Below are 21,229 nucleotides of genomic sequence, written 5' to 3'. Positions count from 1 at the left end.
GACGCTCTGAGATATTTAACTTATGTAACTTTTCCGACATCTATGGAGTAGCAAGTGGAGAAGCTGGGTTTTGAATCCAGGTCCATCTTGCTTCAAACCACCCCCTGCTGCCTCTCCGTGTAAACCAGAGCCCGTTAACAAGCATGTGCCTCAACTTATTATTTTCTCATTTTCATTTGTGTCCAAAAGTCAACTGTGGTATGTAATTTGCTCTGGCATCTTGTTTTGGTGGGAAAATAATACTGGAATCTTTACCTATGCTGTTGTTAGCAGCGAAATCTAATAGAATGATCGATATCAAGGAAAGAAGCAAATGATCAAGTTTCAAAGAAGCCTCTTGGTTTCAACTCATCAATGCTAAGCAAATATTAAATGTGTAACCCTGAGAGACATCCTTTTGCTTCGGCAGGGCTCGTGTTTTCCATAAATAACATTTATGTTTAATGAAAACAGGATTAACTTTGTATTGAAAATTGAGCCTGTCATTCAGTCTGATTAAACAGCATGTGGTCTTGCAAATCCACATTTTACTCAATATTTCTGTGTGTTTGGAACCAACTCTACTGTGAATACATTTTCTGGATATACCTATATTAGGGAAAGGAGAATAGAAATGTGTCTTTCTGAGTGTGTACTAGTACTAAAATAGGGCATTGGGTATTTTTAATTATTAGATAATATGCAACCATTTTTAACTGTTGATAAAAACAATTTCATATGGTTCAACCTAACACATGGCGGTAACTGTTTAGAAATAACCTCAATGAGGAAAGAATATCAGAAGGTCCTCCAGAAACCTCCCCGCCTCCAAGAGGTCTTCCTCCAACTCCTCTCTGCTGTTGCCATAGCAACCTTATGCATGTCTCCATCACTGTAAACAGATGACATTGCTTTATACTTTAACTTGTGAAATATCTATCAATCCATTCAGATGGTAGCAACTTGAGGACAGGGACTGTGGCTTTTCATCTTCGTATCTCCTGCAACTGGCACACTGCCAGAAACTAGTGGGCACTAAATATTTAAGCGCTCACATTTATTAGTATAGTATTTTGCATTTTTCAACATTCTCAAAAGGGAGGTAAAGTAGGTACAGTAGTCCCCTTATCTGTAGTTTTGCTTTCCATGTGGTCAACTGTGGTCTGAAAACATTAAATGGAAAATTCCAGAAATAAACAATTCATAAATTTTAAATTATGTGCTGCTCCGAGTAGTTGATGAAATCTCACTCCATCCCGTTCCGTCCTGCCTGGACAAGAATCATCCCTTGGTCCAACGTCCCCACGCTGTACACCTACCCACCAGTTAGCTACTTAGTAGCCGTCTGTCTCAGTTACCCAGCCGACTGCAGCAGTATGGCAGCTCTTGTGTTCCAATAACCCTTATTTTACTTAACAATGGACCCAAAGCACAAGAGCAGTGAAGCCCGCAATTCAAACATTCCAAAAAAGAAACTATAAAGAGCTTCCTTTAAGTGGAAAGGTGAAAGTTCTCAGCTTACTAAGGCATTTTATCATCTCATATCATCACGAAAAGGGAGATACAAGACAGTACCATAAGATATTTTAAGTGAAGGAGACCATATCCACATCATTTGTACTACAGTTACTATTATAATTGTTCCATTTCATTATTAGTTATTGTTGTTAACCTCTTACTCTGCCTAATTTATAAATTAAACTGATAAATTTATACATTTATAAATCATAGATATGTATGTTTAGGAAAAACCAAAGAGTAGATATGGGGTTCAGTACTCTGTGTGGCTTCAGGCATCCCCTGGGGGTCTTGGAACGTCTCCCCTGTGGATAAGGCGGGGACCACTGTCTTTTTATTTCTCACGTTACAATGCTGGGATTAGAATCCTTGTGATTCGGTTCCCAGTTAAATGATGTTTTATTCTTTTTTATTACTACCAATTGCCATATCCTCACCAAGCTTATAACGTAATTTCTATTTAACTAAACTGGTTATTCTTCAGCCATAAATTATTCTTAAAATTGTAAAATGTTGCATTGCATTGACAAGTCTATCAAATGATTACTGTTGTTTCCAAAATGGACTTCTTTCCTCTTTTAATTACAGTGTATTTCTGACATCACCTGGCCTACCTTAAGTTTCTGTTACTCATTTGGGGATTTTGTACCTTTTACATTCTACCTGCTGCTGAGGTTAAGAAGGTTGTGCCATGTTCTCCTTTGCTATTAATGCACATACTTTTCAGCATGCTTTATCTCTTCCTCCGAGTGGCTCCCTCTAGAACAGAGAAAATGCCACAACTTCTAGACTGTGATCTGCTGACTCCTCAAATTCACAATGGCTAGAAAACTGGGCAGAGCTTTGAGAATCGAAGAGCATCTGAGTGCCTCCAGGGAGGTGGAGACGTCCCTTGGAACCGAGATGGGAACGTGCTGTACTCTTGTATTCTCTTTGATCTGTAGTCAGCCATGAGGCTGGACAATAAAAAATGCTTCTGAAGTGAGTGTGGGTGAGATTTCTCACCTGAACTGCTCACCCTGGGTAGGAGTGTAAAAAAATGCGACATGCTGTTAAAGACTTCTCTTGTATCTTCAAGATTTCCTAAGAAATATCACTTCCTTTTTCTTTCTTAAAATTCAGAAAACTTCTCCAAAGTAAAACATTCTCAACATATTTTTGCGATACACTCTCTATCCAAAATTTTATTTTCTATGCTTTTATTATTGGTATATTTTCCAGCTGAGCCAGAAAACTCACCGAAGAGTCAAACATTGTCCTGTGACACCAGTTATTAATGATCTGAATGCATTCATGGTTATGTACAGAGTACTTCCCAGGTATTTTGGTGTCATTCAGAATTACTGGGGCTGCAATCAGTAAAGATAATAATTATTGCCATCTGCTTATATCTAAGTAAATATTTGTACTTGGGAGAAACTTGAAAATGTAAAAGAGCAATTTACTCTATGTGTAGGCCATTGTCAGTAGGCTAATTTACTCATACATACACTGACAAATACTTATCATATCTAAGTCTCCTCTCTCATACTTTTCCCAGTCTCATAATTCTAATTTCCTGTAGGCCATTACTACTTTTAAGTGAAAATATGAGCTCACTGTAGTCTCAAATAAGTATTCCTCTCAATTTCTAAAATATTATCAATGGCACCATCACACTTCTGGCTCCCGAGGATGAAATCTGTTAATATACCATAGATACCCATATCTCTCTCCCCATCATACACTATCACTGCCTTAGCCCCGCTGCAAAATGGGTCACCACTCTGCACTGTGACTTTATCGGGTCCTGTACACCACAAATACAGAAACACATTTTTTCTCTTTTTGTTCTGTTAACATGTTCTGAAAGTTTGGTAACAAATTAAGCACATGGGAGGGGGGTTCGAGAGCTTAGCCGATTCTCACCATTGTCCTGCCAGAAGCTGTAGGGCTGAGAGAGCTCTGTGAGTATATTAGTGGTGGGAGAGGTGAGGGGGAAATCGGGTCCTGTACACCACAAATACAGAAACACATTTTTTCTCTTTTTGTTCTGTTAACATGTTCTGAAAGTTTGGTAACAAATTAAGCACATGGGAGGGGGGTTCGAGAGCTTAGCCGATTCTCACCATTGTCCTGCCAGAAGCTGTAGGGCTGAGAGAGCTCAGTGAGTATGTTAGTGGTGGGAGAGGTGAGGAGGAAAGAAAAATTTAAGTCTCTTTTGTATTTTTTTTTTTTTTAATTTTTAGTAGAAAAGCAGAACAAAGGGAAACCCACCCAAAACCTTTCCCATCTTCCAAGTATCAACTCTCTTCCATGTATCTGCCTGCTTCTGGTCTCTCTCTAGGGCCTTCAAATAATTGCTTTCATATTTAGTCCAGAGTTTCTAGCTGTCATTTGCAGGAGAAGTGGCTGGCCATTACCAGAAGGAGAGCTTTGGTGGAGTTTTGGGAGGTGCTGAGAACTACCTGGCAATCCTGAAATGGAGAAGTGGAGCACGGGAGAGGGGACCCTTCCTGCCTTGGCCTCTTACGCATTTGCCCGGCTAAGTCTCCATCCCAAGGCCCAGCAGATCCAGTCACCACTTGTCAGTCTTGGGCCCGGGACATAGTGTCTGCCTTCCTTCCGCTACCACCGTGTTCTCAGGCTTCTGTACGGCGGAACCGGCTGGGGTGAGCTGACGGCTGCTGTAGCCACATACTGGGGACCTGGGCTAGAATATGGACCAGCTCGAAGTGTGGATAGTTTCCATACGTTTTTAACTCCTTAGCTGCTTAACCCAAGAGGTGAACATCATTTGAAGACAGCTTTGAGACATATGGTAACATTGTGATTTTACTCAAAATTTCTTGAGGATGGGCAAAAAAGTCCATTTCTTTTTATGAACTTGTCCTTACCTAGAGGGAAAAAAAATGATGAATCACAATTTCTGGTCTTACAAGCACCAATCGGATGAATAATAAAAGTGACAACACGTGTCTGAGTAGGGTGATATTCTTTTATCCTGAACACATATATTGCCTTGACAAATTTTATTCTCTAACTTTGGACAACTGATTTAAGCCTGAAGCTTTGAAATTCCAATATATTAGATAAAGAATAACCAAAAATATTGGGCTTAGCTCCAATTTACTTGCAGTAGTCCCTTGTGTATGCCTTATATAAGGAATTCCTATGTTCCTTCTGTAAGGATTACACAAAGATGGCCGCGGGAGGCCGTCAGGGAGGAGTGTAGATACTGAGAATGGTTGATTTACATGAGGCTCAAAAGAGTATTCCACAGCCATTCGTTCATCCTCTCAGTGTATGTATCGAGCCCCTACTATGTTCCAGGCCTCATTCTATGCACTGAGGGCAGATCAGTGAGTAAAACACAAGTTCCATCTGGGTCGGAATTCTGGTTATGCAACAATATCATCCTTGGCTAATTTATTAACCATTCTGATTCATATCTGACAAAGAGGGAGTTAGATTAAATTATTCCATAGTTTCTTTCGGTTCTAAAAGACATGTTTTTGCAATGCTATGACTCTGACTATTTGGCACACATGCTGCCTATATAATTCCAACACGGGAGTTTGTGGTGCTATCTACTCTCAGCCTGCCAAATTGCTGACCTCTTAGACACCCCGCTCCCATCATCTCTTGGCCCACCCTCCCCCCATCTGTTCCCTATTTGCAGCAGCACTGGAGGACCTATAATTACACATGGATGTCACCAATGTGTTGTAACAGCTTTGCTTCCCTGATATTCTGGTAAGATTAAATGAGTAAAAGTGGCCAGGGCGCAACACCGTGCCTACACAAGGCAATATCCCTTAGCTGGAAACCACATTTACTTTTACTTTTAACAAATAACTCATTTGTTATTCATTAACACTCCTAAGGAGCAAAAGAAAAAGTGACATGCATTTAACTAAAATCAGCCAGTGGTTTCAAGAGTTTCTTCCTAAACAAAGGAAAAAAATAAAAAGGAATATATTCAATATTAGTTCATCTTATTTTCATTTAAATACATGATTTTAGTTCATTTCTGTAATCGGAGTTTGAAGAGCTTATATTCGAGAGAAAGAGAAATCCTCCACTATCTCTATTTATCTCTAAAATGTACCAGATTGTACCACTTGGCATTTCATTTTTTACATCTTTGCTGACTCTTCCATCACAATTTCTCCAGCTTAAAAACAAAACCAAAATATCTCTATCTATTCCAATATAGTACTTAATTTCCTATAATTTTTAAATACACAGTACTCCCTAAGGTTCAAGATATAAGAGCAACAGTTAAAAAAAGCAAGGTATTCCCTATCAAGGCTAGCCTTTCCTGAAGATAGTCTCATTTGTCACCTAATTAATGCAGCAACAATATAGGAAGGATGATAATTAAAACAAGACCTTGCTGTGAAATATCCATCTGTTCTTAGCAGTACAAATAATTCAAACACACATACGCACACAAATACACACACACTCACACACACGAGGTGCTCTCATTTATTTCCTTATATCACATGAAGAGTCCAATGATTTTGGGGATTGAAGCGACCTTGTTACTCCACATGAGTCTGTTAACACTGGTTCTTTGTGGGTATTAATAGATGTTTTTGGCTAAGTAAGTTTGGGAGGCTCTGGTTAAATAAAATGAAAGTGTTTCTTCATTGTAGGACATCTCAGGGCCTTTAATATGCTAATGTACATAGTGATTCTCCTAGAAGGAAATGTTGCAACCCTCTCCCTTTGAAGATGCCGAGACTCTGCTGACAGAGGTTGGGATTTGCTCTGAGCTCACAAGAGTTATTAGCACAGCTCGAGCTAGAACCCATTTCTCTTGACTTCTAGCCAATGTTTCCTTCTAAAATAAGACAATTAATGATTTTGAGATCCTAATGTTTTGCTCTCTGTCTTCTCAATACATTCTAAGCACTGTACTAGTTGTCTCAGGTACCAGCCACAAAGCAAGAAAGAGCTAGCACTGTAGCTCTCCCAACTGTATAATATTTTAGATTGGGACCAATAGAATTTGAGAGGCTCCTGTATCACATATTTAAAACCTGCTTTATTCATTCACTCACTGTTTTTCAAGTGGAAGTTCAGAAACAAACTCATTTGCCTCGACATGAGTAATTTAAAAAATTTCCTTTCCCCCTTTGCGACAGGTTGATTGATTTTGTTTAGGTATACTTTTTGTACTTATGAAAAAGAGGCAGGAATATCAATCCTTAGTTTATATGCAGTGCAGTTAGTTCTGGCAAATAAACACATTTAGTTCCAAGGGAGGCTTATAGAATTGGCATACAGACCTACATTGCAATGAAATCAACATATCTTTCCACACAATCAAATTATTACAATCAAATCCAGACCCTTAACACATTTGTTACCGTATGTGCAGAATGAATGGAAATGGCATCTCTACTGAACCACTGATGACAAAGATACATAAAAACTCTTGAACAAAATATCAACCAATGGCTGTGACCTCTAATACGTCAGGAAATATCTCTGATCCTAGGGACAAGAAACAGCAAGACCTTCCAAAAATGCCAACCATTGAATTCAGATGAAAAAAATCACAGCTCCAAAATTGCTGAGTGCACCCCTGTTTCCCATTGTTGGGGCCTGCAGATGGGCAGCTGGAATGTAGCTTCCTACACAAATGTGAAGTTAAGTGAGGGAGAAAATTATTTCACTTTTTTTATTATGTGGTATTTCACCTAAATATCCTTACGTTTCTTAAGAAAGAGACATCTTTCCTTTAATGACCCACTAGTTTTAAAAAATATCTATGGTGCTGAGGAATTAAGGATAAAGAGACAAGCTCTTAAACTGGGTTGTTTTTCTGCACACTAATGAAGTTCATAATTTAATTGGAGGAATTATTAGATAACGTTCTTTTCTTATAATGGCAAAGCTCAGAGGAAAATGAGCTGCTTATGCATATGTTCTCTTTTTAATTCAAGAAATCCTCTAGGATGTGAAAACTATGCTCTAAATCAGAATGGCACTCAGTTGTCCACTTAAGATGGATTCACACCATCAATTTTTATTCTAAGTGTTTCTGCCAGAGTTACATAGCAATGCTAATGTTGTTTTTTATTTTTAATTATAGTTACTAAGCTTTTCATTTGAATACTCTTATTTCTTGAACTTCATTCTCCCTTTAAAAGAAGAGCAAATTAAATTTAAATTTTTTGGATAGTAGAATAGTTAAACATCCATTTAACTTAAAAAAAAAAAAAGACTTGGGGGATAGGATCACTGGCAGCAAATTTATGAAATTTCGTCCTATGAAAGAGGCAGACACTTTTATTCACTATAGTTCTAGAGGAGAAAATGTGGACTAATATGTGGAAGTTAAAAGAAAAAAGCAAATTGCCCTCAATTAAAGCATCAATTTTCTTAAAATAAGCTAAGTTGGCCATTTCTAAGTTTATCCTTTAATATTTGTAGCTTGTTTAGTGTTCTGTGATGCCCATTAGTCAAAAGTAGTTTTCCTGGTATTAAAGGTTTATGGGAAAATATGAGAGAAAAATTAATATTGAGAAAATTCAGTTCATTTATTTTTTTCTCCCTTCAGAAAATGAGCAGCTATCATCACAATTTTATTTTAGCAGTAAAACATCTAGATCTAGCACAATATGAAAAATTAGCTCAATAACATATTACAAAGTTGATAAAAATGAGACAAGGAGTTCATATAAACACACAGCAACTTGGTCTAGTAAAATACTGAGCCAAAAGTCATGGAGAGGGTCACTCCCAGAACATTCTGGGAAGGGCAAAGCCACAGGATTTAATGGTTCATTGTTGCTACTTAAAGATGGCACCTTGGGGAATTTTCTGGGTCTCCTGTATGTACCGAGCTCACTTTCGGCCATACCGAGAAAGCATAAAGTCTGTAAATTAGCAACCTGATTTTATCAGTAGTAGGTGTGGGATGTTAAAAAAGAAAGTCATGGAACTTCTCAGGTCCTCAGTTTTCTCATCCGTAAGACGAGGTTAAACATCACCTGCCTTGCAAGTCTGTAGTGGGGATTAATGGAAAGAAGGTGCCTGACAAGAACCTTATAACCTGAGTGCTATACAGATGTAAAGGATTATTACTGAAATATTAATGGGACCTATTCGAATTTCCTTAATTCATTCCCCTCTTCTGATTTCCTTCTCTTTCTCAGATTATTTCTCAATTTCCTTCAGAAATTACCTCTTAAATGACAGTATCCCACAGTGTTCTGTAAAAGTTCTATAAATGATCACAACCATTTGTAATTACGTGGGAAAAAACCTTATCATACTGATGTCATCCATTCCCTAAACTTCAACCATCAAATGTAGGGTGATAATATTCAAGCGTCTATATTTCCACCTCGAAACTCTTACTACAACACCAGAGCAGTGTTTTCGAATCCTTAACTGGATTCTCTACTTGGATTCCCGCTCAGGTGTGTCTTTCAGTCCTTCTTTCCTTAAAATCTGTTTGGTCACCAAGTCTTATTGACTTTGTAAGCAAATCTCAAACCCTTGCGTGATGATGGCTTTTGTGGAATTCGGAGAGCTTTTCTGGACTCTCTCTCCATTTGAGCACCGGGACCTGGAATTACAGGGCTCAATGACGCGGTCTCACAGTTCTCCTCGTCTCTGTGTCTCCTTGTTATACACAGCCACACTGGAATATCCTCTAATACTACAGCCTTAGAACGTTTCTCGCCTGCATTCAGTTGATATACGAGAACCCATATAATTTTACCTTTCTTATGCATGGGAGACTCAGAGGCCAAAACATAAGACTCCTTCAAGGCTTCCTGGCGATGCCGAAGGTTCACAGGGAGAAGATGAAAGGCCATCTCCCAGGATTTGTCCACTCTCCCAACTCCCGACTATGCGAAGTTCCTTAACCTGCTGTGTTGCTTTTAAGCATAATTTGTCACCTAGAATATCCATTCTGCCCTGACTCCTTGGCATTCTAACGCACATATTTCCAGACGCCATGCAAATGTCACATCCTCATCAGAGCTCTTGTTAGCCTTTTCAGATTAAATTGTTGCCACAGCACTTTACACATTCACACGGTAAAAGCGCTTAACCCATGTTGTCATCCATTTTCTTTACATGTCTGTGCCCTTTCTGGATATCATCTTCTTGAGAGCACTGACTGTGCCTTGTGCATCTCCATATGTCCAGTGTCTAACCCAGCGTCTGTCCCAGGGTGGAGAATAAGTATTTACTGGTGACAGAAGGAAGGTGTTAGAAAAGCAGAATCTGTTAAGCAGTGTTAAAACCCAACCTCAATAATTAGGACTAATTGGGAAGAATGAACAAATGTCAGGCCCAATACTTTGACGCCTCTCATATGAGAGGTAAAGAGTAAATATTTTGGTGGATTTATCCAAATTGCGGCTAGGAAAAAGACTTAGAGAACTTGCAGGATAACTGGTAAGCCTTTTATAATTAGCAGATGACTTCTGTGTTACGTGATTTTTTTTTTCCAAATCATCTGAGAATATGGAGAATGCCCTACAGTTTTTATACTTTTAAACTTTGCCCGGTGGTGTTGCGTACCTAATTTCACACATTTTCCCACTAACCGTTTGAAAGCCTTGCTTGAAGGAAGTGACTTGCAACCTCACTTTGTCCTAATTATAGCAAATACCAAGGTGGTGACATTCAAACAGTGAAGATTTACAAACTTCTCTGATCCCCTCTGAGGGTGAGGGTGCAGGGGACTTTCTCACTCCTGACTCCCGGTTACAGCAGCTTTGTCCCTGGGCCTTTCCAGGTCCTGGGATTAGACAGGGAGGGTGTGGTTCTGAGCTAGGGTGGGACTGAAGTGGAGATAGCACCAGAAAGTTCCTAGAAGCAAAGATTCTGTGCCTGGCTCCTTTTATGGAGATAAACAATGGAGGAATAGAAGGAAAAGTCAATTCTGCAAATACTCTCTGAACGTCAACTACCTGTCAAGAGCTTGGGTAGGCACTGCAAAGGGTAAGACCTGAGTCAACACCGTTGAGAAAAATTATCGGTAATTATGTTTAGGAATATTGTGTAACAAGGCAGGTAATAGAAATGTGGCTTCGGATTTTCTAGGCCACTGAGAAAAGTTCTTACACAATTCTGTTCTAAAGTTTGTAAGGTTGAAAAAGAATTTCTAGTATCTTATGTCTGAGAACAGCACCTTGGCACATTGTTGACCCATATCTTACAAATAAATGAGCATACCATCAAATGTTCATTTGTCTTTCGGATTTAACAATTATTACAACGAATCACATTACTTCCTTGAAACTGTTCTCCTCAAAGAAACAATCAATAATGTTGAGTTTATATTCCATAAAACCTATGCATCAGAAAAATACAATGTTCGACTTTTCAGTTTAATTATGGAAAGCTTAGAAGGAAACAAGGCACTTAAATATCAAACCTTCCCATGTGTAACTAAGAAAACATTTTGGACATTATATTTAACAGCCCACGAGTTTAACTTCCTGTCAGTATAAAAAGATGCTCCGAACGAATGTCTACTCCTCGTTTCTTTTCTCACCTCTCATTTAGGTAGATTTTATTTATGCATTAGACGACCTTTTTGGCCATTAGAACCATCTTGCCTCGGCAGTTAATTAACACAAGTACCATAATTAAATACAGTTAATGCTACTTGGTGCCCTTTAATGTACCTTCCATTAGTGATATTATTGTAGTATTACCCGGTAAATTAAAATGAGATCAAGACTAAGAGAGCCACTCTGTAATTAAGGTACTGGCAGACTGCACTCATCTGTTATTCACTAGAGAAAATCACCCTGATTTACTGAAGGAGGACACCCGTAAGTCAGAATTAGTCCACGGAGATTATTAGGTTTATCGAACAATGGAAGTGCTACAGAGTTGCTGAGATTGCCAATAGCCATGTTTCCTCTTTTCTCTTCATTATCTTAATAAACACACAATGAGAGGGAGTAAATGGAAGCAAAATAAATACATAATGAAAGAGGACTACGACTTTTCCGATGGGATTATAGTTTCTGTCTCCAGTAAAATAGATATCAGATGTGTCGCATGCCAAAAAGAACATTAGTCTTATGACAATCAACACATCACCTTTACACCAAACACTACTAGCCGATCTAGAACATAAACACTGTGTACACGTGTGCACAAGAAGCCATGAACTGGAATTTGCAGTCAGTTGACTCAATCAAAGATTCTCCGATTGTTTTTGTTTCATAGTTGAATACGTCAAGGCGAAAAATCTTGTATTCTCTGTCCACTGTTCTGTGGATATTTACCCACTTTCCCCAAATGATTTATGCCAGTTCCCACATTATGGTGGGGGTGGCGGTGGAGTGACAAGTAGAACATTATCATATCAGATGTGGATGTGTAAAGGCACGTTAAATGTTGCAATCGTTTCATGGATGGAGGAAGAAGGAGATGTGGGAAACAAAGACCTCCATTATATTTTGGAAAGTTTATGATACCCTTTAAAAAAATGTTTAGAACTTTCTTTAGAGGTCATCCATTAATGATCAGTCCTCCCATAGATGATTTGCTGTACAAGAAAAAGACAAACCAGACTGTTAATCCAATTGAAATTTTCAAGGGTAAATGTGTATCAGCTTCTATGTTTGAAAGGCCTGTGAACCAGGCAACAGTTCAACAGTTCCCTTTGGTGGATCCATCTTCCTTATATAACGTAGAAGCTGGAGACACGCCCGAGCCATCAGGCCTTGCTTCTTCAGTCCCTCCCCTAAGACTAAAAATACCCCGGCCATCTGGTGCCTAGCACAGTATATGCCAACATCAGTTTTGCCCTGAGGAATTTGGACAGAGTTTGGAGGTGACAGAGTGGGACCTGATGGAAAGGGATCACCTTTACCGGACCTTTCTCTCTTGCCCAGCTGCTTCCTCACCAGCTTACAGTTGACTGGTGGAAAAGTGGTAAATCTGGTGGGATTTTACACTTCTAAGATGCCAACGGTAAGAGATAATATGTCTGACCCCGAGAGAGAATGCATAAAAACGTCTATGCTTTAAAGTGTATTTATACTCATTTTTAAATAATCAAAGGAAATAAAAAATGAATATGCAATAAGAGAAAGAAGTCCCAGTGATGGTTATTTCTCAACAAAAAAGCTGCAGAAGATTGCCTTCTTTACAAGTGGAAAATGAAAGTGTTCGGGGAAGCTGGGCTCTAAGGACTTTGGCTTAAAGTAAGGATTTCTCAAACTGCAAGGAAAGTGACCTAGAGGTCTCTGCCTAAAAACGTAGCCCACGCTAGGATTCAAATTCAAATCTCAGCTTATTAATTTTGACATTTATTCTTGTAGGTAAACAGAACACTTGTTACTTTGTTGTAGAATGCTACTGTTAACGATATCGAAATCAATTACTTTTATGTATTATAGTCCCCAAGAATAAGATACTGGAAGCCAATCACCTTTTGCCAAAATATTCATGAGTATAATGGCTACATTTGATCCTAAGTAGCAAACTCGTGTTTAAGGCGACCGACCACTTTATATTGCGCTCTCCTGGTTCCCTGCCAATACATGCCCTGTCCTCTACACTCTGGAACCCACAAGCTCAATTGAACCAGAGCCTAATTCTCTCTGAAATATTATTTTGCTTTTAAAATATCCTCATCACACATCACCAGGACCTTAATTAAAAGTTTTTAGAGAGGCCCCCTTGCTGAAGATTCTCGACTTTTCCAGGAGGAACATGCAGCTAGAACAAAGCTGAGAGTGAGGTGGCCACCTGTTCCTGCTAATTCTGAAATCTTTACCACCATACTGAGGTCGTGCCCACCACGATGGCCCTTCCCTTAACCTGCAGGGATCTCTTCTTCCTTCTGGTGCACAAATACAACAGCACCATTATCAAAGATAGGCTGAGACATCTCTCTGAAAGGCCAAGGGCCCTTAACACTGCCCCAGATTCTGAGTTCTGCCCTGCTCTGAGGGATGCTGGATGCCAGGGAATGAATCCTGCCTCATTTGTTTAAATTTTATGAGTACTTAATTAAACCTATATGATTTATATACCATTTGTATTCTGATCCTCATATGTTCTTATTTAAGACTCTCTTGGCATTTGGGGGATGATTATTGCTTTGCTCTGCTTGCTTTTTTTCCATTTTGCCATATAGTCCACTCAACTTTAGTTTTCCAGCTCATTATCTTATGCTTCAACTGCCATCAGTTGCTTATTTTGATAACATATGACACTTAAAAATCTAGTGGAAAGTGTCTACTTTGGTGGTCTTGGTTCTCATTACTCAAGTTTTTCATTTAAACATCTCCAAAATTCTTGGAAAACTGCTCAATTGTGTCTCTGGCATATTATCAAAACCAAAGGTATGCCTGATTATGACTTTTAATATTTAAACTCGGCTCCATCTATAAATGATCCACAAAGTAAAAAGAGCCTAACTCAGGTTTGTATTCTAAATGGTAGCATATCTTTTTAAGACAATAACACCCCAAAATCTGAAAAATATTGCTTGCCCCCTTTTAACAAATGCATTGTGTTTCCTCAATGCTTTGCTTCTGACTTAATAAATGTAAAGAAACATAACTTTTATTTCTGGAACTTTTTTAATGTAATATAACGAAACATAAACACAGAGTTATACCTTGCTGAAACCCTCTCTTGCACTTGAAAACGATAGAAATATGTATTTCTTGCTTTTCAGTGTACTTTATAAGATGCGCTTTATTTCTTTGGTTTAAATTATAAGAAATCCTGCCAGGTTTCGATTTAGTGACAAGTCTGGGATCCCAAATTACTGCTGAGTAAGAAGGGTCTCAGAGAACCTACCTCTAGGCTGGTGTTCCTGAGAAAATGCTATAGAAAGTGACCAATGTCACGTTACAGGTGCCGGACAAACACACTGGCATGTTCTTTAAGCGCAACCATTCTCATTCAAGTCAGACAGAAGTTCTCTTACCTTCCGTGCACCTTTATGTCTGAGATCGCGTAAAAGTAGCGTGCCAGGTGTAGCTCATCTACAAATACTTCCCCGACGGCTGGTCTCAAAAGCCTTATCCTCAGGTCTGTGACTGTAAAGAAATCTCTGAGTTTCTTGGTTGTATCCAGCTGTCCGTAGAGGGAAGCCATGTTGCGAAGCCACGGTCCAGCGAAAAACGCAAACCTGTCTTTGATTTCAAAGTGGATTATTTTGCTATTTGTCATATACCCCGTGGAGTATTCTTCGGTGCAAATGATTTCTAAGACCGTATGCTGTGATAAATCCTTCACAGATTTAGGGTCCATGTGAAAAGCATCCAAGCAGTCTGTGGCATAATACTGATAGGGCTGCCATGTTCGTCCGTAATCGAGAGATTTTTCCAGGATCATTTGGTCTGGACGCCCCGATTCGAAGGTGATAACTATGTTGTCTGTGAGCTCAATGGTTTTGCTCCAAGACAGAGTGATGTTGACCTGGAGAGGCTTGGGATAGTCCTTCCAAGTCGCAGACTGCCAAAACGTGGAAGGATGTCTTCCTTCGAAATCAAACATCAGCTCCGGGGGATGCGCCAGCTCAGGGGTACTCGCATCACACTCATTATTGCACATGTACGGGTTGCCCTAGGGAAGAAGAACAGAAGAGGGTGCATCAAAACATGGGTTTGACCCAAATCTTGCCATAGTGCCGTTGCTGAGGAAGAGGCTAGGAAAGGAAGAAAAGAAGAAGAAAAAACCCGTTTACTACAATCATTTTTATTCGCCCTAACTGCATTCTCTTATTTAATAGCTTAAAAAAAAAAAAAAGAAGCAATATGGTAATTTTCTTGTTTTGTTTCCTTCCATGGGCTTTAAGAAATGAAAACAGTGTATTTATCCCATATGCGTTAGACCCATAATGTGGTCCCAGAAGTGCCAAGACACTGAGCAACTGTCTAATAGCTCAATACCTCGGCGTCCTCTTAGAACGATGCTTTAGAAAAAGCGAAGAAATTCCTCCAGGCCTCAAGGACATTCCTCAAGAGCGCAGCTCTTTAAAAAGTCATTTTTCAAGCAAAGCTTTAGAATTAGCAATGAACTGTAGATACCTGTGTCCTGTTTGGGAACGACACCCCCATGCGACACTCAGCTTCTTTTCGCTTTGCTTCGCATCCATCATGAGTAACAGGGTCCCTGCTTCATGAAGCTTGCTTTTAAAGCATTTACTTTGCTCACCACAAATCATTAAAATGTGGTATACTACAGGCTCTGGGGCTTGGCCCAAACATCTGCCATCCCATTAGCTAGAGGCGAGGGGATGGCTCAGGAAACACTTAAGGTGAGCAGGCGCTACAACTTACCAGGACGGGAAAACCCAGTACTTAATTAAAAGGGTGTGGCAAAGAGCCACTGCCACTTGAGGTGTCACTGTGCTGGCCCAGAGTTAGCTCTCCGTGATGTTAGCCATTAATATTATTTTCCCTCTCACAAAGGCTGCTTCCTTCACAGTCCATTCAAACAAGAAGCTAGAATTGAGTCTCCTTGTCATACCACAAGTGACACCACCATTTATGCTACACTAAATGGCTGTTTTCAGCTTCCATCAGTGGACTCTATGGCAAACAACTCACTCTCTGACTTTTGTTTATTTTGTGTTTAAGGAAACAGATGGCGTCATTTGGAGTCAACGATTCAGGTATTTCTTTCTAATCTCATACTGGGTAATTATAAGCATGGACAGGTGAAAGAACAGACTCTCTGACAATGTCCTTAGGCTTTGTCTTTTAATTATAGCTAGATTTCCCCCACCCCCCATCCCGCCTCCCTTTTCATGAACTGAGAACTTTTCATCACACCTGCAGGATGCATGAGCTCAGTCTCAAATAATAAATTTACACTGTAGACAGGGATGCTCAGTTACCAGCTGACTCCTGTGAAATGTAAGATGAACACTGGAGAATTGCTTTGGTCTCCCTAGAGGCAACTTTCTCCTACCTAGTCAGCTAATACTTTCACTCTCTCTTTCCCATTAATGCAACTGAATCCTAAAGCTGGCAACAGGTGTGGGGGACTCAAGTATAACTGAGATGGGGCAGGAGAAAGAAGAGACGGTACATTATTTGAGGAATAGAACAGTTTCAAAAATACATTCAAGGCATCAGTGATAATGGAAATGTTTCTGTATTCCTCGCTTGAATTTCAGTTCCCTATTCCTGATCCCAGCGTCTGTGCCACTATTTATAGTATTCCCTTCAAAACGAGCCAAGAGGGGAAAATAAGTTTCTGTTCCAGGTGGAATAAATCACCAAATTTATTATTATTTAAACTCTCTTAAGCATATCAGAGAGCCAAATGCAAAGCTGTGCAAACAGGCAAAGGCTTTTTATGGAGGGCTATAAATATTGTGGAATCTGTCAGGACTTATAAATTCTAAATATATGTAAATGCACATTTTACTGGAAGGGGTCAGATTTACACAAATCATACCTTCATTTGAAATTTACTGAAAAACTATGGTCCCTTCAAAATCTGTTAGCATGCAGCCATCTGCACAATCATTAGCTCGGATGCTGCCTTCTTCTTCCTAAGTGTCTTCCTCTGAGGTCAAGGGTATCGAAACACAGGATATCAACTCTGCAGGATACACCACGTGAGTTATCAGGCATTTGTAGTAAGTTGTGTAGAAAGATAGAATTTCTTTGACTTCAGCTTAGATGCGCAGAGCTTCTCAGATGGGAACAGGGTGCCGAGATGAAGAAGGAGGCACAGCAGGCTGATTCTGGGAAATGGGTCAAGACTAGCAAACCTGTCTTAGAAAGTATACTTGAAGCTTTCTGTCTAGAAAGCATTCATTCCTACATTCAATAAAAGGTACTGACAATAACCACCATTTATTTAGCACTTACGAGTCAGATACTTTTAGTATATTATCCTGGGTTATCTTTTTTATCCCTACCTTTCAGAAGAAGAAACTGAGACATAGAGAAGTGTCACGTGACTTGCTCAAGGTCACAAAACAAAGCGAATAAGGGACAGAGCGAGGGCCAGCTTCTCCTGCCCCTGCCCTGGCCTCTTCAATTCCCAAGTCAATGGATTCCCTATGATGCAACCTAGGCTTAGAACGGAATTGGCTGGTTAAAAAGAAAAAGTCCACTATCATATGAATTTGGGAAACATAGCCCAAGTGGTCTCATCTTAGGGATCCCTAATGAATGTTACCATACATCTAAGATGCGAGGAAGTTAAGAACCTTCCTTAGTTTCAAGCAATACCTAGTTTCAGAAGCTTATCTGACCATGGAGCCCCTTTTCGTTTTAGTAGACCTTAATTATATAGCACGTAGGTCCTGTCCTGTAGAGCATCCTTTGAGAGTCGCTGCTCTGTATCACTCTTAAGAATGTAAACATATGGATGCCAAACAGTGCTGCACAACCCATAGTTTCAGTCCTTGAATGAAGACATGGCCACATAAGCACTGAGTCTGTTTTTGTACCACAGGGACACTTCCACTGGGGCTTGGCAGGACAGCCAGCTCAGGATGAATGGCTACATTTATGTCAAGTTGCGAGCCACCAAAACGCATGCCAAAACAAGGAGAAAATTTCATTGCTTTGCACTGATCTGGCGCTTTAGGCATGTGAAAAATGAGAGAAAAGCTTCACACATTCAATAATGATTTATTGATTGCCTACTATACCGCTATATTTAAGGCACCTGTCTTGGCTCTCAAGATACAGCAGTAAACAAACTCAAATCCTCTCTTTCCGCAGAGCATCCATCTTAGTTGGGGGCATGCATTAAGTAAACTAACATAAAATGTTTTATAATGTTACATGCTGATAACTGCTGTGGAGAAAAAAGAAAGCCTATTAGAGGGAAGACCAGCATTTGAGGAGGTCGACTAACTGTAATTTTATATTGGGAGGTCAGAGAAAATCTCTCCTGGATAATGTGCCATTTGAGCAGATTAAGAACAATTCCCAGTTTACACTGGAGATGATCAGATGTTGACCAGAATGACAGTTTCCTCCTTCATCTGACACTACTCTTAGTGATAATTTCAGCAGCATACCCATTTATTGAAAGCGATGAGTAAACAAATCATTTCCAATGAGAATCTATACCAAATGACTGTAGATGTATAAAAAAAAAATCAATTGACCCATTCTTATTTCATAGTACTCATGCTCTTTAGATTAATGATTTGATGGCCATTAATATGACTTACTGAAAGATAATGACATTGAGAGAAAATTAGCAGGGAAAAAAGAAGAGCTTTCGTTCTAGTCCCCTGAGAAGGAACCTTGCATTTTAGGTAAGAGAGAAAGAAAAAAAGAAGAAAGCCGAATAAATTGAAAACGTTACCACCTTAGGAACAGAAAGCTGGAGGAGAGATTTTATGCTAAAATATTTAGTGTAAATATTTCATACGGGTGTGATCTGTAATACTGTTGTTACAGAGAATTATCAATAAAAAAAAAACAATTGCTGTTAAAGGGATTAGATTAATTAAATTTTCAACTACTTCAACCCCACCCTAATCCTCTCTAACACCATCAACAATGACATTTATATAAGAAAAATAACTTTCCCCTACTTGTGAAAGCAAAGAACACTTCTCGCTGCTAAATCCAACAGATTCAGGCATTAGCAAGTATAAGTAATTATTTTATAGCCAGCAGGCAGCCTTAAATAGATCTTAATTTAAGTCCTACAAGCAACAGATCCTTAACTGATTGTCTATGGACAAAGCAGAAATATTTATGACTGTGCTGGTAATATTTACACCATTAAGAGATGCCTAAATAATTAAACAAACATTGCCGCTAAATATTTTTATAACAATTAGAAGAGGAAGAATGTTGTGATGCCTAATTTCATTTAAAAAATAACATTAATATTTTACCTCTGGGAGACTTGAAGTTAGTTATTAATTAGCACTTTGTAGCCAAAGCGGAATATGTTGTTATTCTTCCCTAACGTGCTTTCAGAACTTAGAGGGATAAATAAAATTTGAGATATGCTTTCATTGTTCCTATTGATGGGAGTGCCTTCCTTCTGGCAAGTGGGACACTTAAAAAGAACATCGTTTCACCTAAGATGGACTAGACCCTTCTGTTAAAAAAAAAAACAAAATCTTACACGAACAGTATGACTGTAATACCTGTGATTCCTGCCATTTTGAACTTGCCCTTCCAAGCTTTACTTATTGGCAAACTTTTGGGAATGACAGTTGGCCATGTAGCAAATTCTCATGGGAGATTCGCTACTGAACTGTAAGTTACATGCCAAGCAGGCAGGCATATACTTCCAAATGGTTTGAGAAGCATTTGGGTTAACACTTAACATGGATTGTGAAGAACAGTGAGATAGAGCTGCCTCACACCCATTTGCATCTGGCTAGTCCTTGCCTGTTTCATTGGTAAGTGACAGTAAAAAAAAAAGACACGAAGGCAAGGGGGGCAGAAACGGCATTCTGGGATAGTACTCCCAACCTGTTCTCACTGTGACTTTGAAGTAGATATTGCTCTGGCTTTGCCAATGCAAGGCTTTAAAAGGGCGAAGAAAGGGGTAGCATAGTCTACCACGCATCTCTCAGAGAGATGAACCATGAGCACCACGCTTTAACTGCTAGGCTGGGCTGTCATCGTGAGGACATGGCTTCCTTTTCTCCTCCTTCACTAGAGCTCTTTGGGAACCAATGAAACAGGACAGTTTCTGGGAGGCTGGTGACTGGCCTCTTTCCATAAGAGGTGTAATTTTTGGTGGGAGGAACCCCCAGTCCCTTCTTGCTCACTCCTCCTTTCTCCAAGTTCTTTCTGCTCCGGGATCCTTGCTTAGCTATAACATGGGAAGGGCCCTCCCATCACTCTTCGGAAGACACTCGGACTTCTGTGAGTCTGGGAGCTAATGTTCACCGGTCATGCTGAGGTGCTCCTGCCAGGACTTGTAACTGGCATTAGGGAGAATGGAGAGAAATCAGAACCAGAGGTATATACAATCCAAGATGGTGAACATCTGTTCCGAAATCTGAAAGATAACTGACAGGCCTTGATGATCACAGCTATGGGGATAAAGGTTGAATGTCTTCAGACAGGAAAAGCCCACAAAGCAGCATGTTCTTTGGACATAAAAGACAGCTGTCTCTACGAATGGCAGTGCGATCTCATAACCCGCCCTGTTATTTGGCATGTTGGCTCCCAGTGTGGGGTGTACACATGGTAACAATATAGCCTGAATATTATGGGACTGTCTCAACTTAAGTCTCAATTCTGAAACTGCTGTGACGAAGGTACCTACGTATGTGCCAGAGAAAGAGTCCCAAATTTTAGTTTGGGAAATAAGGCCACTCTACGAATAATAGAACATCAAGAGTTTTGTTTTTGAACTCTGGAGTTAAAAACTGACTGCTCCTTTTTTTAATGAAACCCCTTGCTCATCACAAAGATTCCTCCTTGGCATAAACACAGGCTTAAGGCCTGATTGAAGCTGCTGCTTGTTTCAATCTGTTCCCTGACAATGCTAACACCGTGTGAACTTTTTTACTAAGGAATAAAGACAGGAGGGCTTAACCTTTCTGCAGCAAGAATACTAGAAGCCATACTACAGATTATGGGCCATAATAGACACCTGTGTAAATCCCCACAGAGGATTATGGTTAGGATTTTCAAACCGGTGAAGGCTGCAGAGGTCAAGAAGACCAAGTTTCTAAGCAGGAGACAAACACATTCTCAAGACATGAACCACAAGAGTGGATTCCTATATAGCAATCTAAATACATATTTTGCATATACTGAAGAAAAAAAAATAT

The 21,229-nt window shown here is 39.5% G+C and overlaps 1 protein-coding gene across 2 annotated transcripts in view; it reads right to left on the bottom strand.

The window, feature by feature from the left end:
• NTNG1 (netrin G1) overlaps positions 1-21,229 on the bottom strand; it is a 287,105-nt gene that overhangs the window by 126,036 nt on the left and 139,840 nt on the right. For both annotated transcript variants that reach the window (XM_006919577.1, XM_006919578.1), the window contains exon 3: positions 14,423-15,063. In XM_006919577.1, coding sequence (XP_006919639.1) covers positions 14,423-15,063 — 641 coding nt within the window. The remainder of the gene's footprint in view (positions 1-14,422; positions 15,064-21,229) is intronic.

This window comes from Pteropus alecto, unplaced genomic scaffold, assembly GCF_000325575.1.
Source record: "Pteropus alecto unplaced genomic scaffold, ASM32557v1 scaffold106, whole genome shotgun sequence".
NCBI lineage: Eukaryota > Metazoa > Chordata > Mammalia > Chiroptera > Pteropodidae > Pteropus > Pteropus alecto.
The sequence above is the reverse complement of the archived record's forward strand: the minus strand, read 5'-3'. Positions and strand labels throughout refer to the sequence as shown.